Here is a 16,372-nt window from a genome sequence, read left to right as displayed (position 1 = left end):
ACATTCTGTATACTTCTACCTGCCTCCACGTTCTGCTTGTACGTGTCTCTGCTTCTGGGATGAAGATGCCAACCGAGTCCAGAGATATGACTCTCAGACTGTTGGTCTTCCACATAGAGCTGGAAGAATGACAAAGTGAAATTATTTTCTTTACAATGCTCTGATGTTCTTCACCAGTCAAACCAGAAATTGCCCTCCCCCTTCATGATCAATTTGTGCTTTACTTAATGTTGACAGTAGAGTGAGTTGGATGACAAGACATTACAAACCTGTGACATTATAGCTACATGGTGCGTGTCAACCATCTGAGCCAACAGGACGTGTGGGATCCTCCTTCCTAATATAATCAGACTGGATATTTAAATGAGGTTTCAGTCATACGGTGCCCAGAGTATCCTGAACTCCGATTTAAACTGTTGAATGCTTCTTTGTGCCACTCAGAGCTGCATGTAGAAACTAACCCACCAACATTCACACTAACAGTGACTCCATAACCTTTACTACCTTTAACATGGTGAATATTTTTATTAGCAGATGAGGAAGCTGAACTCAGACTCACTGGTGTCAATCAGAACAGTTCCCAGCAGCCAACCAGACAACAGGGTGGGGTGGGGTGGAACCGGACTGACAGGTCGGTCCGGCAGGTCTAGCATCTCCTCTGCAGGACTCTCCTCTTCAATTTCACAGGAGCCGGGACATCAACAGCATGCTCACAATGCAACTAGGTCAGTTCAGGAGTTTCTTAACTTTCATATTGTATTTCCTAACTTGGAAGAATTTAGACTGACAGCTCTGTCGTTTAACCAGAGTATTTGTATGCACTTCCATTTGAAAGAGACTGAGGTGAGAGTGGACTGGCTCTCAGCCTGATCTGCTCTACCTGTACTGTGATTTAGTCTGTACTGTAGAGCTGTGGTATAGTCTGATTTAGTCTGTACTGTAGAGCTGTGATATAGTCTGATATAGTCTGTACTGTAGAGCTGTGATATAGTCTGATATAGTCTGTACTGTAGAGCTGTGATATAGTCTGATATAGTCTGTACTGTAGAGCTGTGATATAGTCTGATTTAGTCAGTAGAGTGATGATAAAGTCTGTCATATAGTCTGTAGTGTAGTTATGATGTAGTGTTATAGTATAGTCTGTGATATGGTATTTCATCTCTGTTTCTCATCACTGGTTTTGCAGGAACAACAGACACAAAAAGGATGGTGAGCGGACATACCGTCAGAAGTAAGTTCGACTAGACCGACTGTTCAGGTCCATGGACTGGATTCAGTGTGTGTGTGTGTGTGTGTGTGTGTGTGTGTGTGTGTGTGTCAGTATAATGGATTACAATCACCTGTTATTTTCCTACCAAGATATCTACATATTTAAAGAATGCGTAAACAGTTGTAAATATCAAACATATGCACCACAGGCACATTTTGCATTGAACCGTTTATGAATTCTTTAAATATGCAAAAACATGTCATATAATAAATAGAATCTCAGCATGGTTATGCTTCATACCAAGTAGATTTGTGTGGTATGTGGAGATGCCAGAGAGCAGCCAACTGTCTGGTTGGACTGGTGGAGTGAGCTCTGAAGGAACTGAGCAGCTTTGTCTCTGATGTGTTTCTGATGTGTTTCTGATGTGTTTCTGATGTGTTTCTGATGTGTTTCTATGTTTCTGATGTGTTTCTGATGTGTTTCTTTGTTTCTGATGTGTTTCTATGTTTCTGATGTGTTTCTGATGTGTTTCTATGTTTCTGATGTGTTTCTATGTTTCTGATGTGTTTCTGTATTTCTGACGTGTTTCTGTGTTTCTGATGTGTTTCTGATGTGTTTCTGTATTTCTGACGTGTTTCTGTGTTTCTGATGTGTTTCTGATGTGTTTCTGATGTGTTTCTGACGTGTTTCTGATGTGTTTCTATGTTTCTGATGTGTTTCTGTATTTCTGACGTGTTTCTGTGTTTCTGATGTGTTTCTGATGTGTTTCTGTATTTCTGACGTGTTTCTGTGTTTCTGATGTGTTTCTGATGTGTTTCTGATGTGTTTCTGACGTGTTTCTGATGTGTTTCTATGTTTCTGATGTGTTTCTGTATTTCTGACGTGTTTCTGTGTTTCTGATGTGTTTCTGATGTGTTTCTGTGTTTCTGACGTGTTTCTGTGTTTCTGATGTGTTTCTGATGTGTTTCTATGTTTCTGATGTGTTTCTGATGTGTTTCTGATGTGTTTCTGATGTGTTTCTGATGTGTTTCTGTGTTTCTGATGTGTTTCTGATGTGTTTCTATGTTTCTGATGTGTTTCTGATGTGTTTCTGATGTGTTTCTATGTTTCTGATGTGTTTCTGATGTGTTTCTCTCAGGGATCCTGCAGTATGTCTTGGTGTTGGCGGCCCTGCTCATCCTTGCTACCATCATCCTACAGAATTACAACTACGTTTTCAATGGTAGGAGCTTTAAATGCAAATACTGTTGGTAACTCAGCCGTGACCATCAGTATCTCTGCAACCTGTCTAACTCTGTCTGTAACTCTGTAACTCTGTCTGTATCTCTCTCTATTCCAGCTGAGTTTCCACTGGCTGCAGGTAGACAAAAAAGGATCCCCAAACTGTCAGGTCAATGATCAACCACAGCACATCAAACCCGATCAGGACTGATCAATGAAGCCGATCAGGAGTGATCAGCGCTGTGTTTCTCTCTCCAGGTGGACCGTGCAAAGAGAAGAAATGTCCAGAGGATCACTTCAGCTTCTTCATCCAGACTGGAGCTGCGAATGTTGTGCCTCCAAAGATCTGCGTGGAGAACAAGCTGTAGGTTTCTCCTCCTGTCTCTCTCCTCCTGTCTCTCTTCTCCTCCTCTCTCTCTATTCTTCCTGTCTCTCTTCTCCTCCTGTCTCTCTTCTCCTGTCTCTCTTCTCGTCTCTTCTCTCCTCCTCCTCTCTATTCCTCCTGTTTCTCTCTTGCTGTCTGTCTTCTCCTGTCTCTCTTCTCTTCTTGTCTCTCTTCTCCTCTCTCTCTATTCCTCCTGTCTCTCTTCTCCTCCTGTCTCTCCTCCTGTCTCTCTTCTCCTCCTGTCTCTCTTCTCCTGTCTCTCTTCTCTTCCTGTCTCTCTTCTCCTCCTCTCTCTATTCCTCCTGTCTCTCTTTTCCTCCTGTTTCTCTCCTCCTGTCTCTCTTCTCCTCCCGTCTCTCTTCTCCTCCTGTCTCTCTTCTCCTCCTGTTTCTCTCCTCCTGTCTCTCTTCTCCTCCCGTCTCTCTTCTCTTCCTGTCTCTCTTCTCCTCCCGTCTCTCTCCTCCTCCTGTCTCTCTTCTCCTCCTGTTTCTCTCCTCCTGTCTCTCTTCTCCTCCCATCTCTCTTGCTTCCTGTCTCTCTTCTCCTGTCTCTCTTCTCTTCCTGTCTCTCTTCTCCTCCTGTCTCTGTTCTCCTGTCTCTCTGTTCTCCTGTCTCTCTTCTCTTCCTGTCTCTCTTCTCCTCCTGTCTCTCTTCTCCTGTCTCTGTTCTCCTCTCTCTCTGTTCCCCTGACTCTCTTCTCCTCCTGTCTCTCTTCTCCTCCTGTCTCTCTTCTCTTCCTGTCTCTCTTCTCCTCCTCTCTCTCTTCTCCTCCTGTCTCTCCTCCCCTCTCTCTTCTCTTCCTGTCTCTCTTCTCCTCCTGTCTCTCTGCTCTTCCTGTCTCTCTTCTCCTCCCCTCTCTCTTCTCTTCCTGTCTCTCTTCTCCTCCTGTCTCTCTGCTCTTCCTGTCTCTCTTCTCCTCCTCTCTCTCTTCTCCTCCTGTCTCTTCTCCTGTCTCTCTTCTCTTCCTGTCTCTCTTCTCCTCCCCTCTCTCTTCTCTTCCTGTCTCTCTTCTCTTCCTGTCTCTCTTCTCTTCCTATGTCTCTTCTCCTCCTCTCTCTCTCTTCTCCTCCTGTCTCTTCTCCTGTCTCTCTTCTTGTCTTGTCTCTCTTCTCCTCCTGTCTCCCTTGCTGCTCTCTGCTCATCTCTTCACATGCTGTCACTTCCTCCCTGCTTTCTTTCATTCTTCTTCTCCATATTTCCTTCTGGTTTTCCACCCCTCCTTGGTCCTCCAGTCCTCCCTCTGGTGTCTCCACCTCCGGTTGGTTGCTGGTTGCTGGTTGCTGGTTGCTGGTTGCTGGTTGCTGGTTGCTGGTTGCTGGTTCCTGGCCGGTTTGTTGTGTTGATGATGGCGTTCGCTGACATTTACAGTATCATCAGTATGACTTTTGTCCTCTTTTCTCAGCATTCTTGGCTCGGTGACAAACAACGCCGGCGGTGGGATAAACATCGTTCTTGTGAATGGTGAGTGTTAGACTCTGCAGAGCTTCACTCATTTTCCTTCATAATAAACGGCCGTAGCTTCAGTTTCCAGCTTCTGTCTCTAACAGGGAAAACAGGAGAAGTCACCAGGACCGGTGCCTTCAACATGTATAGCGACGGTATGTAACGACTACTATTACAACGTGGTTCTGTATAGCTTTATGGGTAAAGCAAGGCACCTCTGGGTTCCACGTGCATGGGCTGCAAATGAATGTCAGAGATGTAAAAGGTGGACTGGGTGTTTGTCTTGCAGACGTTCAAGGTCTCATCGACTTCCTCAAGACCATCGAGGAAGGCTCTGCTGTGCTGATGGCCACCTATGACGAACCTGCGACAAAGTAAATGTCTCACAAATGATCAGGTCTTATTTCCCTTCCTCTAGACGCCATTCACTGCCATTCAACTCCAAACGATATCAAAACTGTCTGAGATGAAGTGTAGTAGCGTAATCCATGCCGGTGTGGCGGTCTTCAAAATTTTTGCTAGACTCTGCCTAATAAATCGCTATGGAAACATTGTGAACGAAAAGTAGGTCCTATCCAACTACATTTGAACGTTTTTTTTAATTAAAGCGTGCATTCAGAAAGCCCTGATTGGACGAACGTGGTGAGAGTGGGCGTGTCTACGACTTCAGGTTAAGATGGAACATTGGAACAAGGAAGCAGCAGCATCACTGTCTCATCGGAGCAACGTCGCACTCGCTCCACTAGTTTCAAACAAAACTCCACAATCTTTGCTTGTACTTTTTTGTTTTTATCAGAAGTCCCACCTTAGACAACACTTCTGACCAATCAACTAACATCCTCCATGGATCCATCCTGCCTCATTTGAAGCCTCCCAGCTGAGGAACAGTGTGCTTCCTCCTGAAAGTAGTTCTTATGAAATGGATTAGAATAAGCCGATAAGTAAAACAATTTATTCTGCCACCTGTAGACCCACAAATCAGTTACACCTAATTATAATAAAAAGCTTGTTTCTTATCTGCTACGAGATCCGTTTTAAAAGGTAGAGAACATCTGTAAGATGTAGGACATCAAGTCCTTCTAGCTACATGTTACCACAAAAAACAAAACAAAACAGAAATTTCATAAGGAGAGAGGTTGTTGTGGGAAATGGCTTAACATTCACCATGGCCAAATTTATCCTTTGAACATCAGGTGCCACACTCTCCATTAAAAAGCCATCTTTATTATTAAAATTGTGACGTTTCGGTCGCTAGGACCTCCATCAGACAAGAGATAGACAGCAAATGAGACATAATTATAGAACAGTTATACAACACAGGGCTGAGACACAGGGAGTGGTGGGGGCGGGGCCAGGGGAGTGGGCCGAGATGTGATTGGCCAAGGTGATCCCTGTGAGATTGAAGTTACACAAGGCCAAAGTACAAAACCACAAAAGACACATTAAAACTAGAAATGGGACGATCTGCTTCTCTCACGATACGACTTGATACGCGATATGAGGTTCAGGATTCAATACAGCCACGATACGATGTAATAAATAAAAGTTCAGTCTGACTGTGCAGAATTCTGTTTATTTCTGAGCCACAAATCTTTCTAGAGATGGCACTGGCTCGCTAGAAGGTAAACAACAATTTAAAAATGTTGTTACAAAGTGACAATAATATAATTTGGATGGAGAGCTTGTGAAACTGTGGTGGTCGAGTCGTCTCATTTGTGATTACTACAGCAGAATAACATGGAGCTGATATCGCGATTCATTTTTCTGCCCCACGATACGTATTGTCACATTTTTGTATATTTTATATATTGAATTTCAACATATCGTCCCATCCCTAATTAAAACACATTAAAAACACAAACCAAACACAACCCAGACAATACAATAACAGCGGTAGGAGGCCTAGCAGACACAAGGCCAGTCTAGTAGAGGAAAACTCTAAGTAAATAGTAAAGTAAAAAGTCTAGTAAAAGAACTTTAATAGCCAGTATCTAGATACAGAATATGGAAGCCCATTTCCGCCAGTGTGATGAAAAAAAAATATCCTGTAAGTCATTATAATGAAAAACTTTCTCAAAATAATGACTTAGTATCTCAAAGATACTAACTCATTATTTTGAGAAAGTTTCTCATTGTTTTGAGATATTAAGTGATTATTTTGAGAAAGTTTCTCATTATTTTGAGAGACTTAGTCATTATTTTGAGAAAGTTTCTCATTATACTTACAGGACCGTTTTTTTCATCACATTGGTGGAAATGGGCTTCCATAACAGAAGCTAACAGGAACATCACAATTTTAAAAATAAAGATGTTTTTTTTAATGGAGAGAATCTGGATCCTATGCTTATTTAATCTTGTATGTATGGTAAAATGCTGATCGCCTTTCTGACAGGTTAAATGACGAAGCGAAGAAGCTGATTGGTGAACTGGGCAGCTCATCCATCCAATCGCTGGCCTACAGAGACAGCTGGCTGTTCGTCGGTGCGAAAGGAGACGGGACGAAGAGCCGCTTTGAGAAGGTAAGTATGGAAGCCCATTTCCGCCAGTGTGATGAAAAAGAAGGTCCTGTAAGTCATTATAATGACTTAGTATCTCAAAATAATGAGTTAGTATCTCAAAGTAATGAGAAACTTTATCAAAATAATGAGTTAGTATGTCAAAATAATGAGTTAGTATCTTTGAGATACTAAGTGATTATTTTGAGATACTAAGTGATTATTTTGAGAAAGTTTCTCATTATAATGACTTACAGGACCGTTTTTTTTTTCATCACACTGGCGGAAATGGGCTTCCATAGCTAAGCGCCAGAGGTGGAAAGTAACTAAGTACATTTACTCAAGTACTGTACTTAAGTACAATTTTGAGATACTTGTACTTTACTTGAGTATTTCCATTTGATGCTACTTTATACTTCTACTCCACTACATTTCAGAGGGAAATATTGTACTTTCTACTCCACTACATTTATTTGACAGCTTTAGTTACTTTTCAGATGGAGATCTGACACAATGGATAATATAACAAGCTTTTAAAATACAACACATTGTTAAAGATTAAACCAGTGGTTTCCAACCTTTTTGGCTTTTGACGTCTTACAAAAAGCAGTGTGTAGTCGGGTCACATTTCAGATGTCTATGAGTTGTTAACAGCTCCACCAAATAGTGATTTTTCCCTCTAAACCTCACATGGTTTCATTTCAATAAATGTTCAAATGATCCAATATTTCAGCAAAAATCAAAGATTAGAGAAAAAGTCCAAAAACTGAAAACAGATTTGTGTATCAGAACTTTGTTTTTTCTTCTTTCCTCTCCCATTAATCATCTCACGACCCCTCAGATTTATCCGGTGACCCTTTGGAGGGGCCCGACCCCTAGGTTGGGAACCACTGGACTAAACTAGCTCACTGTATATAAAGTAGTTCAAACTAGCTCCACCTCCAGCAGCTACAACAGTAACATGCTGCTTACACACTGATGCTTCAGTATTAATAATCTAATGATGTCATATATAATAAAATATCAGTCAGAGGGACCAAACCACTACTTTTACTTTAATACTTTAACTACATTTTGCTGCTAATACTTATGTACTTTTACTTAAGTAGGATTTTTCATGCAGGACTTTTACTTGTAATGGAGTATTTTTACATTGCTGTATTGGTACTTTTACTTAAGTAAAGGATCAGAGTACTTCTTCCACCACTGCTAAGCGCTCTCGGTTCAGACGGACTGACCGATGTGTCTCAGCTGGGTTCTGGTTCCTGAGGTTCAGACGGGTCGGTGTCAGTTCTATCTCTCTCTGTCTCTCTGTTCCAGCACATAAAAAACGAGGCGGAAAAGAACAAATACGATGGCTGGCCGGAGGTGATCAACCTGGATGGATGCATCCCCAAGTACATGGAGTGACCTGCTGACCCGTCGCTCTTTAAAACAGATCAAGATCAATAGATAAGAAACAAAAACACACAAAGTTGATCACTTTTGGGACGAGTATTCGTGGTATAACTGTTAGCCTCTGTATTGTATTTGGACACACATCAAACTACAGCATGTTAGGTGCTTTCTCTTGCAAACACGAGAAGTGGAGGCGAACCATAAATGAGAAGCAAACTGAAATAAACTGGAACATTTGAGAAATCCCCACCGTTCTATCAGCAACTTTAAATTTTGTTTGGGCTCTAAATTATAAAATTAACTAGAAAAGGCTGAATTTTCTGAAGAAAATTTAAAGTGCTTGCCGTCCAAGCAACAGTCACTTTGAATTGATCTTTGCTAGAGTGCTGCTAAATTGCAGGTAGGGTTTTGCCAGTGGTCGCTATGGTGTTTCTAGGTGATTGCTAGGGTTTTGCTAGGTGGTTGCTAGGGTGTTATCAGTGGTTGCTAGGGTGGTAGGGACAAGAAGGAATCGAAGGGAAAAAAAATTTAACAGGTTGCTGTAGTGCCCCCAATTGGCGAAATGACACCAAATTTTACAGGTCGGCTGAGACATGACATGTGCACAACTGTACCAAATTTGGATGGGATAGAATAATGCGTTCATGAGTTATACAAATGTTTAAAACATAGGCCCCACCCACAACATTTGACCAAAATTTGGAAGCCAATAACATCAAAACGGTACAGAATATCAAAAAACAAATCAGCACATTCATGTAGGACGGCCCAGACATGCTGTGTATCAAATTTGGTGAAGATTGGACAAAATATGTAGGAGTAGTAGCAAAAAAAACAATTTTAGAAAACATTCAAAATGGCGGAAAATCTAGTTTCCATTCAAAATCTAGTTTCCATTCATATTAACTAATATCCAAACTTAACTAAGCTTGTGTATGGCAAGTGTTTGACTGGATCAGGTGTGTGTGTGTGTGTGTGACGCTGTTCATAACAGGCTAATAAAGTCCTAATAAAGGTTTTTAGATTTTATATTAATAGTAGAGTACATTGGACTTTATTTTGAGTGACTCTTTTTTTTTTTTTTACAGATAACTGTTATGCATTTTGGAATGATTATTTCTTGTTTAATTATTTTGAATATTCAGTTTTTTGTTGTTTTTTTCCATATTACAAAATTGTGTTAACTTCTGAGGGAATGGACATCACATAATGGTAACAGTGCTGTAGTGATGATACTGTAAAATATAACCACATTAGAAACCATGCAAATAAATCCCAATCATTTTCACGTGTTTTTGTTCTGCTGTATCAAAGACGAGCATGTCTTTTCTAGATAAGCTGTACTATTCTGGGAAACGTTTTAACTATGGCCGACCCGTTTCCACCCGGACGTTTTGGTAGAAGGACCGTAAACGTAGAACCTGATTGGCTGGACAAGGAAAAGCAGCGTTAATGGCGGACAGATGTATTGTTGTGTTACTCCTAGTAGAATAATGTGTTCTGTTTCACACTTTTCAGAATAGACTTTCCTAGAGTTTCCTAGCAGTTTTATCTGGTCAGTTCAGACTCTAAAATGGCCACTTTAGTTCTGGACAACGGAGCTTATACCGCGAAAATAGGATACAGCCACGAAAAAGTCAGGTAAGTTGCTTTACGTTACTACTGATAATGTCACCACGAGGAGAAGCAGCATTTAAACATCATTTTAACAAACAGTACACCGTTATTACAATAAATAAATAAATAAATAAATAATTCCCGTCGCCTCTTCTGACCGAGCACCGATAACGTTACGTCCCCGTACACTTGTAAGGAAAGAGCGTCCAGTCAAATTCCATTCAAAAACTGGCAGTTTGATGTTTCATTGCTTATTGGCAATCAAACATACGTCACAGAACGCGATTAAGACCAATCACGAATCGATATTGTCCAATCTTCCATTCGGCATATGTTTTGTACACCAGGAAGTTCTTATATCATCAAAATCTCAACTTTTAGAATGGGTTCACACACCTCGCTACCGCTAGAAGATTGTGGGAATAACTGAAATAAAGGCGGCTTAATGTATTGGATGTATGGCGAGTTAAAGAGTGGTTCCTAATGGTTTGTAAAACGACTTAACTCCTGTTCGACGAGGTCTGTACGTGTGCTGATATGCAAGGCAGCATTACACTGTCAGATAGGTTAATGGAGTTTGGTGAGACGGGGATCTGTATCTATGACTTTACCGCCCTCTGGACCAAGGAGCAGGTCACTGTCACAGCTGATGGCAGCCCTTAATTTACTTAAGCAATAAAGTCAGATTGTCACAGTAGAGCGAGTAAGCTAGCTAATCAGAGAGCCAACAGAAAGTCTAGTGAAGGGGTAATATCACCATAAAATGTAATAATATTTCTTGCACCACTGGTCAGTCACTCACAGCTTCGTCCTCCATCGTTGAGCAGTTGAAAATAGGAGTGTGTTTGTGTATGTGTGTGTGTTGGAAAACAGAGTACAGCTAGTGAGTTTTGAAAACCAGAAATCTCAGCTCCTGGCCCAGTAATGGTTGACTCATTGGTATATTGATCAACAACGCTGTCAGCCCCCTGCAGTCATTTTGTAGTCATTTTCAGGCAGTGAAACTCTCACTTAATGCACCTTAAAGTTTAATCTAACCTGTGCTCGAACCTTCATGTAGTTAGAGGACAGTCCAGGCTGAATGTCATCAACAAAGACTAGAAATGCTCCATAAATTTTAATGGTTATGTTCTGTTTTTATAATTTTATTTTTGCCTTTATTTGATAGTATGTAGTGAAGAGAAACAGGAAAAATTGTTGGGGGGGGGTGATAACATGCAACAAAGATCATGGGCTGGATTTGAACCCAGGATGTCATGGTTATATGGTATATGCCTTTGACCACTGAGCAGCCAGGATGCCCAAATGGTTTGGTTTTTTTTAAACCAAAGTAGTGTATTTCATTTGATTTACCAAATGGGGCTGTTAGGTTTGTACTGGTTTCTCTGAGCTTGCTGACAAAAAGCAGCACAGGACAAAAGAACAAACCATGTATATTGAGTTACTTAGAATCCAGATTAAAATGGCTTCCTCACTTTGAAAGTCTCTCATCCTCCCACAGCGTCATCCCAAACTGCCAGTTCCGCTCCAAGACTTCCAGGTTAAAGACCTTCACTGCCAATCAGCTAGATGAGATCAAAGATCCTTCTGGTCTGTTCTACATCCTCCCCTTCCAGAAGGTGAGTGGTGATAACCAGTCACAGAGCCTGCAGGGTTACACCGGGTCAGCTGTGGACTGGCTCGAGTTTCTGAGTTTCTCTCTAATCCTCTCTCTTCTGTTTCCTCTCTCCAGGGTTATCTGGTCAACTGGGACGTCCAGAGGAAAGTCTGGGATCATCTCTTTGGAAAGGAAATGTTTAAGGTGTTTAGTTTGCTTCACTTATTCTGAAAGGCTGTTTTAGAGGAAAAATCCCCCCTCAGATTATCTTCCGCTGTTATACATCATAAATCTGTGATGATCAATACATACCAGGAGTAATTTTGTAATGAAGTGTTGTCATTTACTTTTTTGGTGAACCCACTTTCCCTCAACCCGCCTCGTCTACTGCTACTTTAGTTAGTGATTTCCTGCGTTTCCCAGAATGCCTTTTGACAACCCCCAGAGAACGGGCCTGAACTTGTTGCATTCAGCTGTGGGTTATACATGTGTAGGTGGAGAGGGAGATAGAGATAGCATAGTAAGAGCAAGAGAACAACAGTTTTTCCAGTTGAGAAAAAGTGAAAATTGCCCCCCTTACTCAAAACTCAACCTGTCTTGATGCTGCATTGCCCTCTGGTCTATTTCCTGCTGCTGTGAGTGAAGACATTGGTCTCTCTCCTCTTCTACGATGGATTTCTCCCTGTATGATTGTTGATTGTCTAATCTAATGTAATCTCCTCTGGTGTTTGCTGTGTTGTGGTTCCAGGTGGAGTTTGCCGACACCAGCGTCGTCATCACAGAGCCTTACTTCAACTTCACCTCCATTCAGGAGTCGATGAACGAGATCCTGTTTGAGGAGTACCAGTTCCAGTCGGCTCTCAGGATAAACGGTGAGTTCAGCCGGATGCTGTGTGTCTCAAACATCAGACCGGGACTAAATACTTAGGACAGATCAATCCTCGTACGTTCCTCCACTGAATTCTCCGTTCCAATTTATCTGTTTAGTCTAGGACGATGCTCTGTTTCACTGTCCTGTCTCTGATCTGTCTGTTCTCCAGCTGGTTCTCTCAGCGCTCATCACTACTTCCACATGAAGCCGTCGGAGCTCTGCTGCCTGGTGGTGGACAGCGGCTTCTCCTTCACCCACATCGCCCCCTACTGCCGCAGCAGGAAAATGAACGAGGGCATCCGCAGGTCAGCTGCCACGGACTGAAGGCTGCAGCAACAACATTATCAGCAGCAGTATTAGGAACAACAACAAGCTAATGGTTTGTTTTGCTTTCCAGGATCAATGTTGGAGGGAAGTTACTGACCAATCACCTGAAGGAGATCATTTCATATCGGTAAAAACACTTTACTGTCAGCTGAACTGTTGCCTTTACCTGGTTGGCTTTCAGCTGTCAGGATGTTCTGCTCTGCTCTTTGGGTTCTCTGTTATATGGCAGAACAGTTCTTTCCATTATTAAATGGCAGAACAGTTATTTCCATTATTAAATGGCAGAACAGTGGTTATTTCTTTAGAAACGGCATGTCTCTCTTCTCCTTCCAGCCAGTTGCATGTGATGGATGAGACCCATGTGATCAACCAGGTGAAGGAAGACGTCTGCTACGTCTCCCAGGAGTTTTACAAGGACATGGAGGTCGCACAGTAAGTCCAGATCTACACCAGAAGCACCTGAGACAGGACAGGAGTTTTAACCTTTACTCAGACTGGCTCTCTGGTAACTGAACAGACTTCATTCCTGATCACACATGAGGCATTCTGTAGGCTGAACAATGAGAGGTGGTGCAATTTGCATTTGCAGAGTAACCTGCTGTATTTTTGTGTTGTTGCTAGGCAACCACAGAATCAATGCAGCACTAATTTGCCTCCAGGCTGCTGTCATGGAAGCTGTGGTTTGTGAAGTTGTAAATCTCCAGGCGATGTGTCATTTTTATTGTTTACCAGAGTTACCGCAGAGCCGATTAGAGATAATAAAAAAAAAAAGGAACAGTGACATAGGGCGTGTTTCTGCTCTAAGGTGAAGTTTTTTCATCCGGGGCCCTCAAGGCATTCTTCCAAAAACGGGAGACGCCCAGCAACACAAAAGCAGCACACAAAAAGCCTCACTCACATTGAAAACAACTGGAAGAGACCGCCCTCTGCTGCTAAAATACATCCTGTGTGATCTTCATACTGCAGTTTATTGGATGCTTGCTATTTGTAAGGCCAGTGTTCCACCAGGAAGTCCCTGACCCCAGACAGGAAGTCCCTGACCCCAGACAGGAAGTCCCTGACCCCAGACAGGAAGTGTGGTGGTTGCTGGTTGAATGACGGCTGTTCTGTGTGGTGTGTTGTCAGGTTGAAGGGGGAGGAGAACACTGTGATGAGGGATTACGTTCTGCCAGATTTCAGCTCCATCAAGAAGGGCTTCTGCAAGGTGGGACAACATGATTACTGCTGTGTGAATGTCCAGAATACTGTGGCTGCTTTGTTTGTTTTTTTTACCTCACCACTCTCATGCACTGATTGGTGAGTACTGCTCTACTGCGGCGGAACATTTTGTGTTTCCTTGTCTTCTCTGCGCCAGCCGCGAGAGGAGATGGTCTTCACCGGAAAGTACAAGACAGGAGAGCAGATCCTGCGGTTGGTCAACGAGCGCTTTGCCGTTCCTGAGATGCTCTTCCACCCGTCGGACATCGGCATCCAGGAGATGGGCGTCCCCGAGGCCATCGTCCACTCCATCCAGTCCATGCCAGAAGGTCAGAGAGCATGAGGAGAACTAATCTAACAGCTGGGCTTTCAGAGGAGGATACCAGTGTTGTTTAGAGTTACAGCCCATTTACTCATTTTTACATTTACTAAAACAGGTTCCTTGACAATGAGTCTCACACAACATTACATGGACACTATTTACTCATTTTTTGTCGTTTTTAAAGTACAAACTTTACGGTGTCAAACTTAGCTTGAATTGAATTGCTGTCCTGGGTAACAAAGACGGCCTAAATAAAAAGCCATGGATGTGACAGTAAAGTGTTTCTGAGGATTATATCCTGGAGGAGACTTCATTTCTTCCTGTGAGCGGAACGTAATGTAGTGCTGAGATGAAAACAGAAAGTTTGGCTTCATGTTTCCTGTGATGTATGCTCTCGCTCTGTGGAAGTAGTTTTTCATACACTAAACACTACTGTGTGTGTAAGTGTGAGTGTGTGTGTGTGTGTGAGTGAAGCTGCTAATATTGTCCTCTGCCTTCAGAGATGCAGCCCCACTTCTACCAGAACATCATCCTGACTGGAGGGAACAGTTTGTTTCCAGGCTTCAGAGAGCGGCTGGAGGCGGAGCTTCGATCCCTCAGCCCCGCCCACCTCCCCGTGTCAGTACTGCTACCTACAAAGTAAGATACTATACCAGTGTTTCTCAACCTTTTTAATATCAAGGACCCCTAATTTAGTCCACAATAGAGCCACAGACCCCCATTTGATGATATTTTGTCTCTCTGACCCAAATCTGAGAATATTTTTATTGTCGGATATGATTTTGTCCAGAATTTTTAAGACTATCTGTATTGTAGGTAGAGAGATAACAGTGAAACTATGATCAAAACAGTCATTCTTCTACATTCTCTAATTGTGTTAACTTCTTGTAAATTAAATAATGCTGAAGTTTAACAATGCATCAATTTGCTGGGGATCCCCTGGAACCCCCTCAAGGACCCCTGGTGGTCCCCGGACCCCACGTTGAGAACCATTGTACTATACCCCCCACCACACACACACAGAGTATTACTGTAGTACCACTGCAACGTTCTCATATTCCAGATTATTCCTAGTGGTTTATTTGTCACTACTAGTAAGCTGCTGCTCGTGTTAAACGTATCAATAATGAGTAATTAGTCTTTACTAGTGTTGAATTGTCTTGTTCCTGCAGTCCAATCTGTTTCCCGTGGGAAGGAGGGAAGCTGCTGGCCCAGAACCCGGACTACGATGAGATGGTGGTGACCAGGGAGGACTACGAGGAGAACGGACACTTTATCTGTGAAGAAAAGTTTGATATCTGACTGGATGGAAACTCCCAGCCACAGCTCCCTCTGTGTCTGTGTAAAGGTGGAAAGACTGGATCTCAGCAGTGAGCGGAGTCGATCCAACATGGCAGCCCACGGACTGAGTTTTTCTACCTTAAGTCTGATGTACTTAAGGAGTAAACATCTGCATTTTAAAGCATCTGCCTTTAAAATGGTACTGCAAAAACTGATTCAGACAAGTGAAAAAAATGAAATGTTTGTTTAAACCCAGTTTTATGTTATTTCAGTACTGACTATGCCAATAGACTCACAGTACTGGGACAATGCAGCCAAAATGCACTCTTCCTATTCCACGCTTCTGTTTTTTTTATATGTATGTATGTATTCTTTATATGTAGTGTGTGTGTGGACTGTTTGTTTCTCTTGTCTGTTAAAATGTGTTAGAGATGGCAGGCAGTGTGGCCTCAGCTCCAGTCAGATATCACATGAATTATTAGACATAAACTCCACTGAAAATCTCATTCAGTTGTCTAGATTACAAAATCTAACTGTGTAAATCTAAAGTACAACCTCAGAAGTCCTAAAAATGGTTCATCCAGCAATTAACACACATTAGCATACAGAGTGTCTGTTGTGGTTCATTTTTGGTCTTAAATGTTTTTCTTACTGACATTAAAAGCTCTTGAAAAGTCTTGAATTTAGCTTCCAGAAGTCTACAGGCAGGAGAAACTACAGTGGTTTAAAGTTGAGATTTGGTCACATGCACTTAGAATAACTGACCTGTGCTTCAACCAGAGGAACCCCCCCTCCCACCACCCTGACCTCTGACCTCCCTGTGGTGGAGGGGGCAAGAAAAAAGATGATTATAGATTATTTGCTTATAGAGAAAAATAGAGGATCACATTATTATTATTACACAGTACCAGGGTCCAGTGGGAAGAAATAAAGTATATTATTTATTATTGTTCTAATTATTATTATTATTATTATTAGTAGTAGTAGTAGTAGTAGTAGTAGTAGTAT

General features: G+C 42.1%; 2 protein-coding genes across 4 annotated transcripts; both read left to right on the top strand.

Annotated features, from left to right (window-relative positions):
• The first annotated feature begins 658 nt into the window (after positions 1 to 658).
• Positions 659 to 9,440, top strand: LOC139663484 (protein FAM3C-like). 3 transcript variants are annotated; one of them, XM_071542168.1, is made up of 10 exons: positions 659 to 725; positions 1,187 to 1,231; positions 2,349 to 2,432; positions 2,550 to 2,570; positions 2,690 to 2,795; positions 4,219 to 4,277; positions 4,364 to 4,414; positions 4,549 to 4,633; positions 6,652 to 6,778; positions 8,075 to 9,440. In XM_071542168.1, the coding sequence occupies exons 1-10, from the start codon at positions 707 to 709 to the stop codon at positions 8,162 to 8,164; spliced, it is 687 nt and encodes a 228-aa protein (XP_071398269.1). In that variant the 5' UTR covers positions 659 to 706; the 3' UTR covers positions 8,165 to 9,440. The 3 variants fall into 3 exon arrangements, with proteins under 3 accessions (XP_071398269.1, XP_071398268.1, XP_071398270.1); XM_071542167.1 differs by having other exon boundaries at positions 2,550 to 2,600; XM_071542169.1 differs by lacking the exon at positions 659 to 725 and adding an exon at positions 733 to 843 and having other exon boundaries at positions 2,550 to 2,600.
• A 112-nt stretch (positions 9,441 to 9,552) lies between these two features.
• actr6 (actin related protein 6) lies at positions 9,553 to 16,281 on the top strand. The gene is made up of 11 exons (XM_071542166.1): positions 9,553 to 9,793; positions 11,271 to 11,388; positions 11,502 to 11,570; positions 12,115 to 12,238; positions 12,407 to 12,542; positions 12,635 to 12,691; positions 12,898 to 12,996; positions 13,690 to 13,768; positions 13,919 to 14,090; positions 14,584 to 14,722; positions 15,256 to 16,281. Exons 1-11 carry the CDS (start codon positions 9,726 to 9,728, stop codon positions 15,383 to 15,385), a joined length of 1,191 nt encoding a protein of 396 aa, XP_071398267.1. The 5' UTR covers positions 9,553 to 9,725; the 3' UTR covers positions 15,386 to 16,281.
• Positions 16,282 to 16,372: the final 91 nt, after the last annotated feature.

Source organism: Centroberyx affinis, unplaced genomic scaffold (genome assembly GCF_046629955.1).
Source record: "Centroberyx affinis isolate AG114_WGS23_722 - 3 ecotype Tasmania unplaced genomic scaffold, CSIRO-AGI_Caff_v1 ptg004027l_1, whole genome shotgun sequence".
Classification (NCBI taxonomy): Eukaryota; Metazoa; Chordata; class Actinopteri; order Beryciformes; family Berycidae; genus Centroberyx; species Centroberyx affinis.
This window is presented reverse-complemented; position numbering and strand designations above follow the sequence as displayed.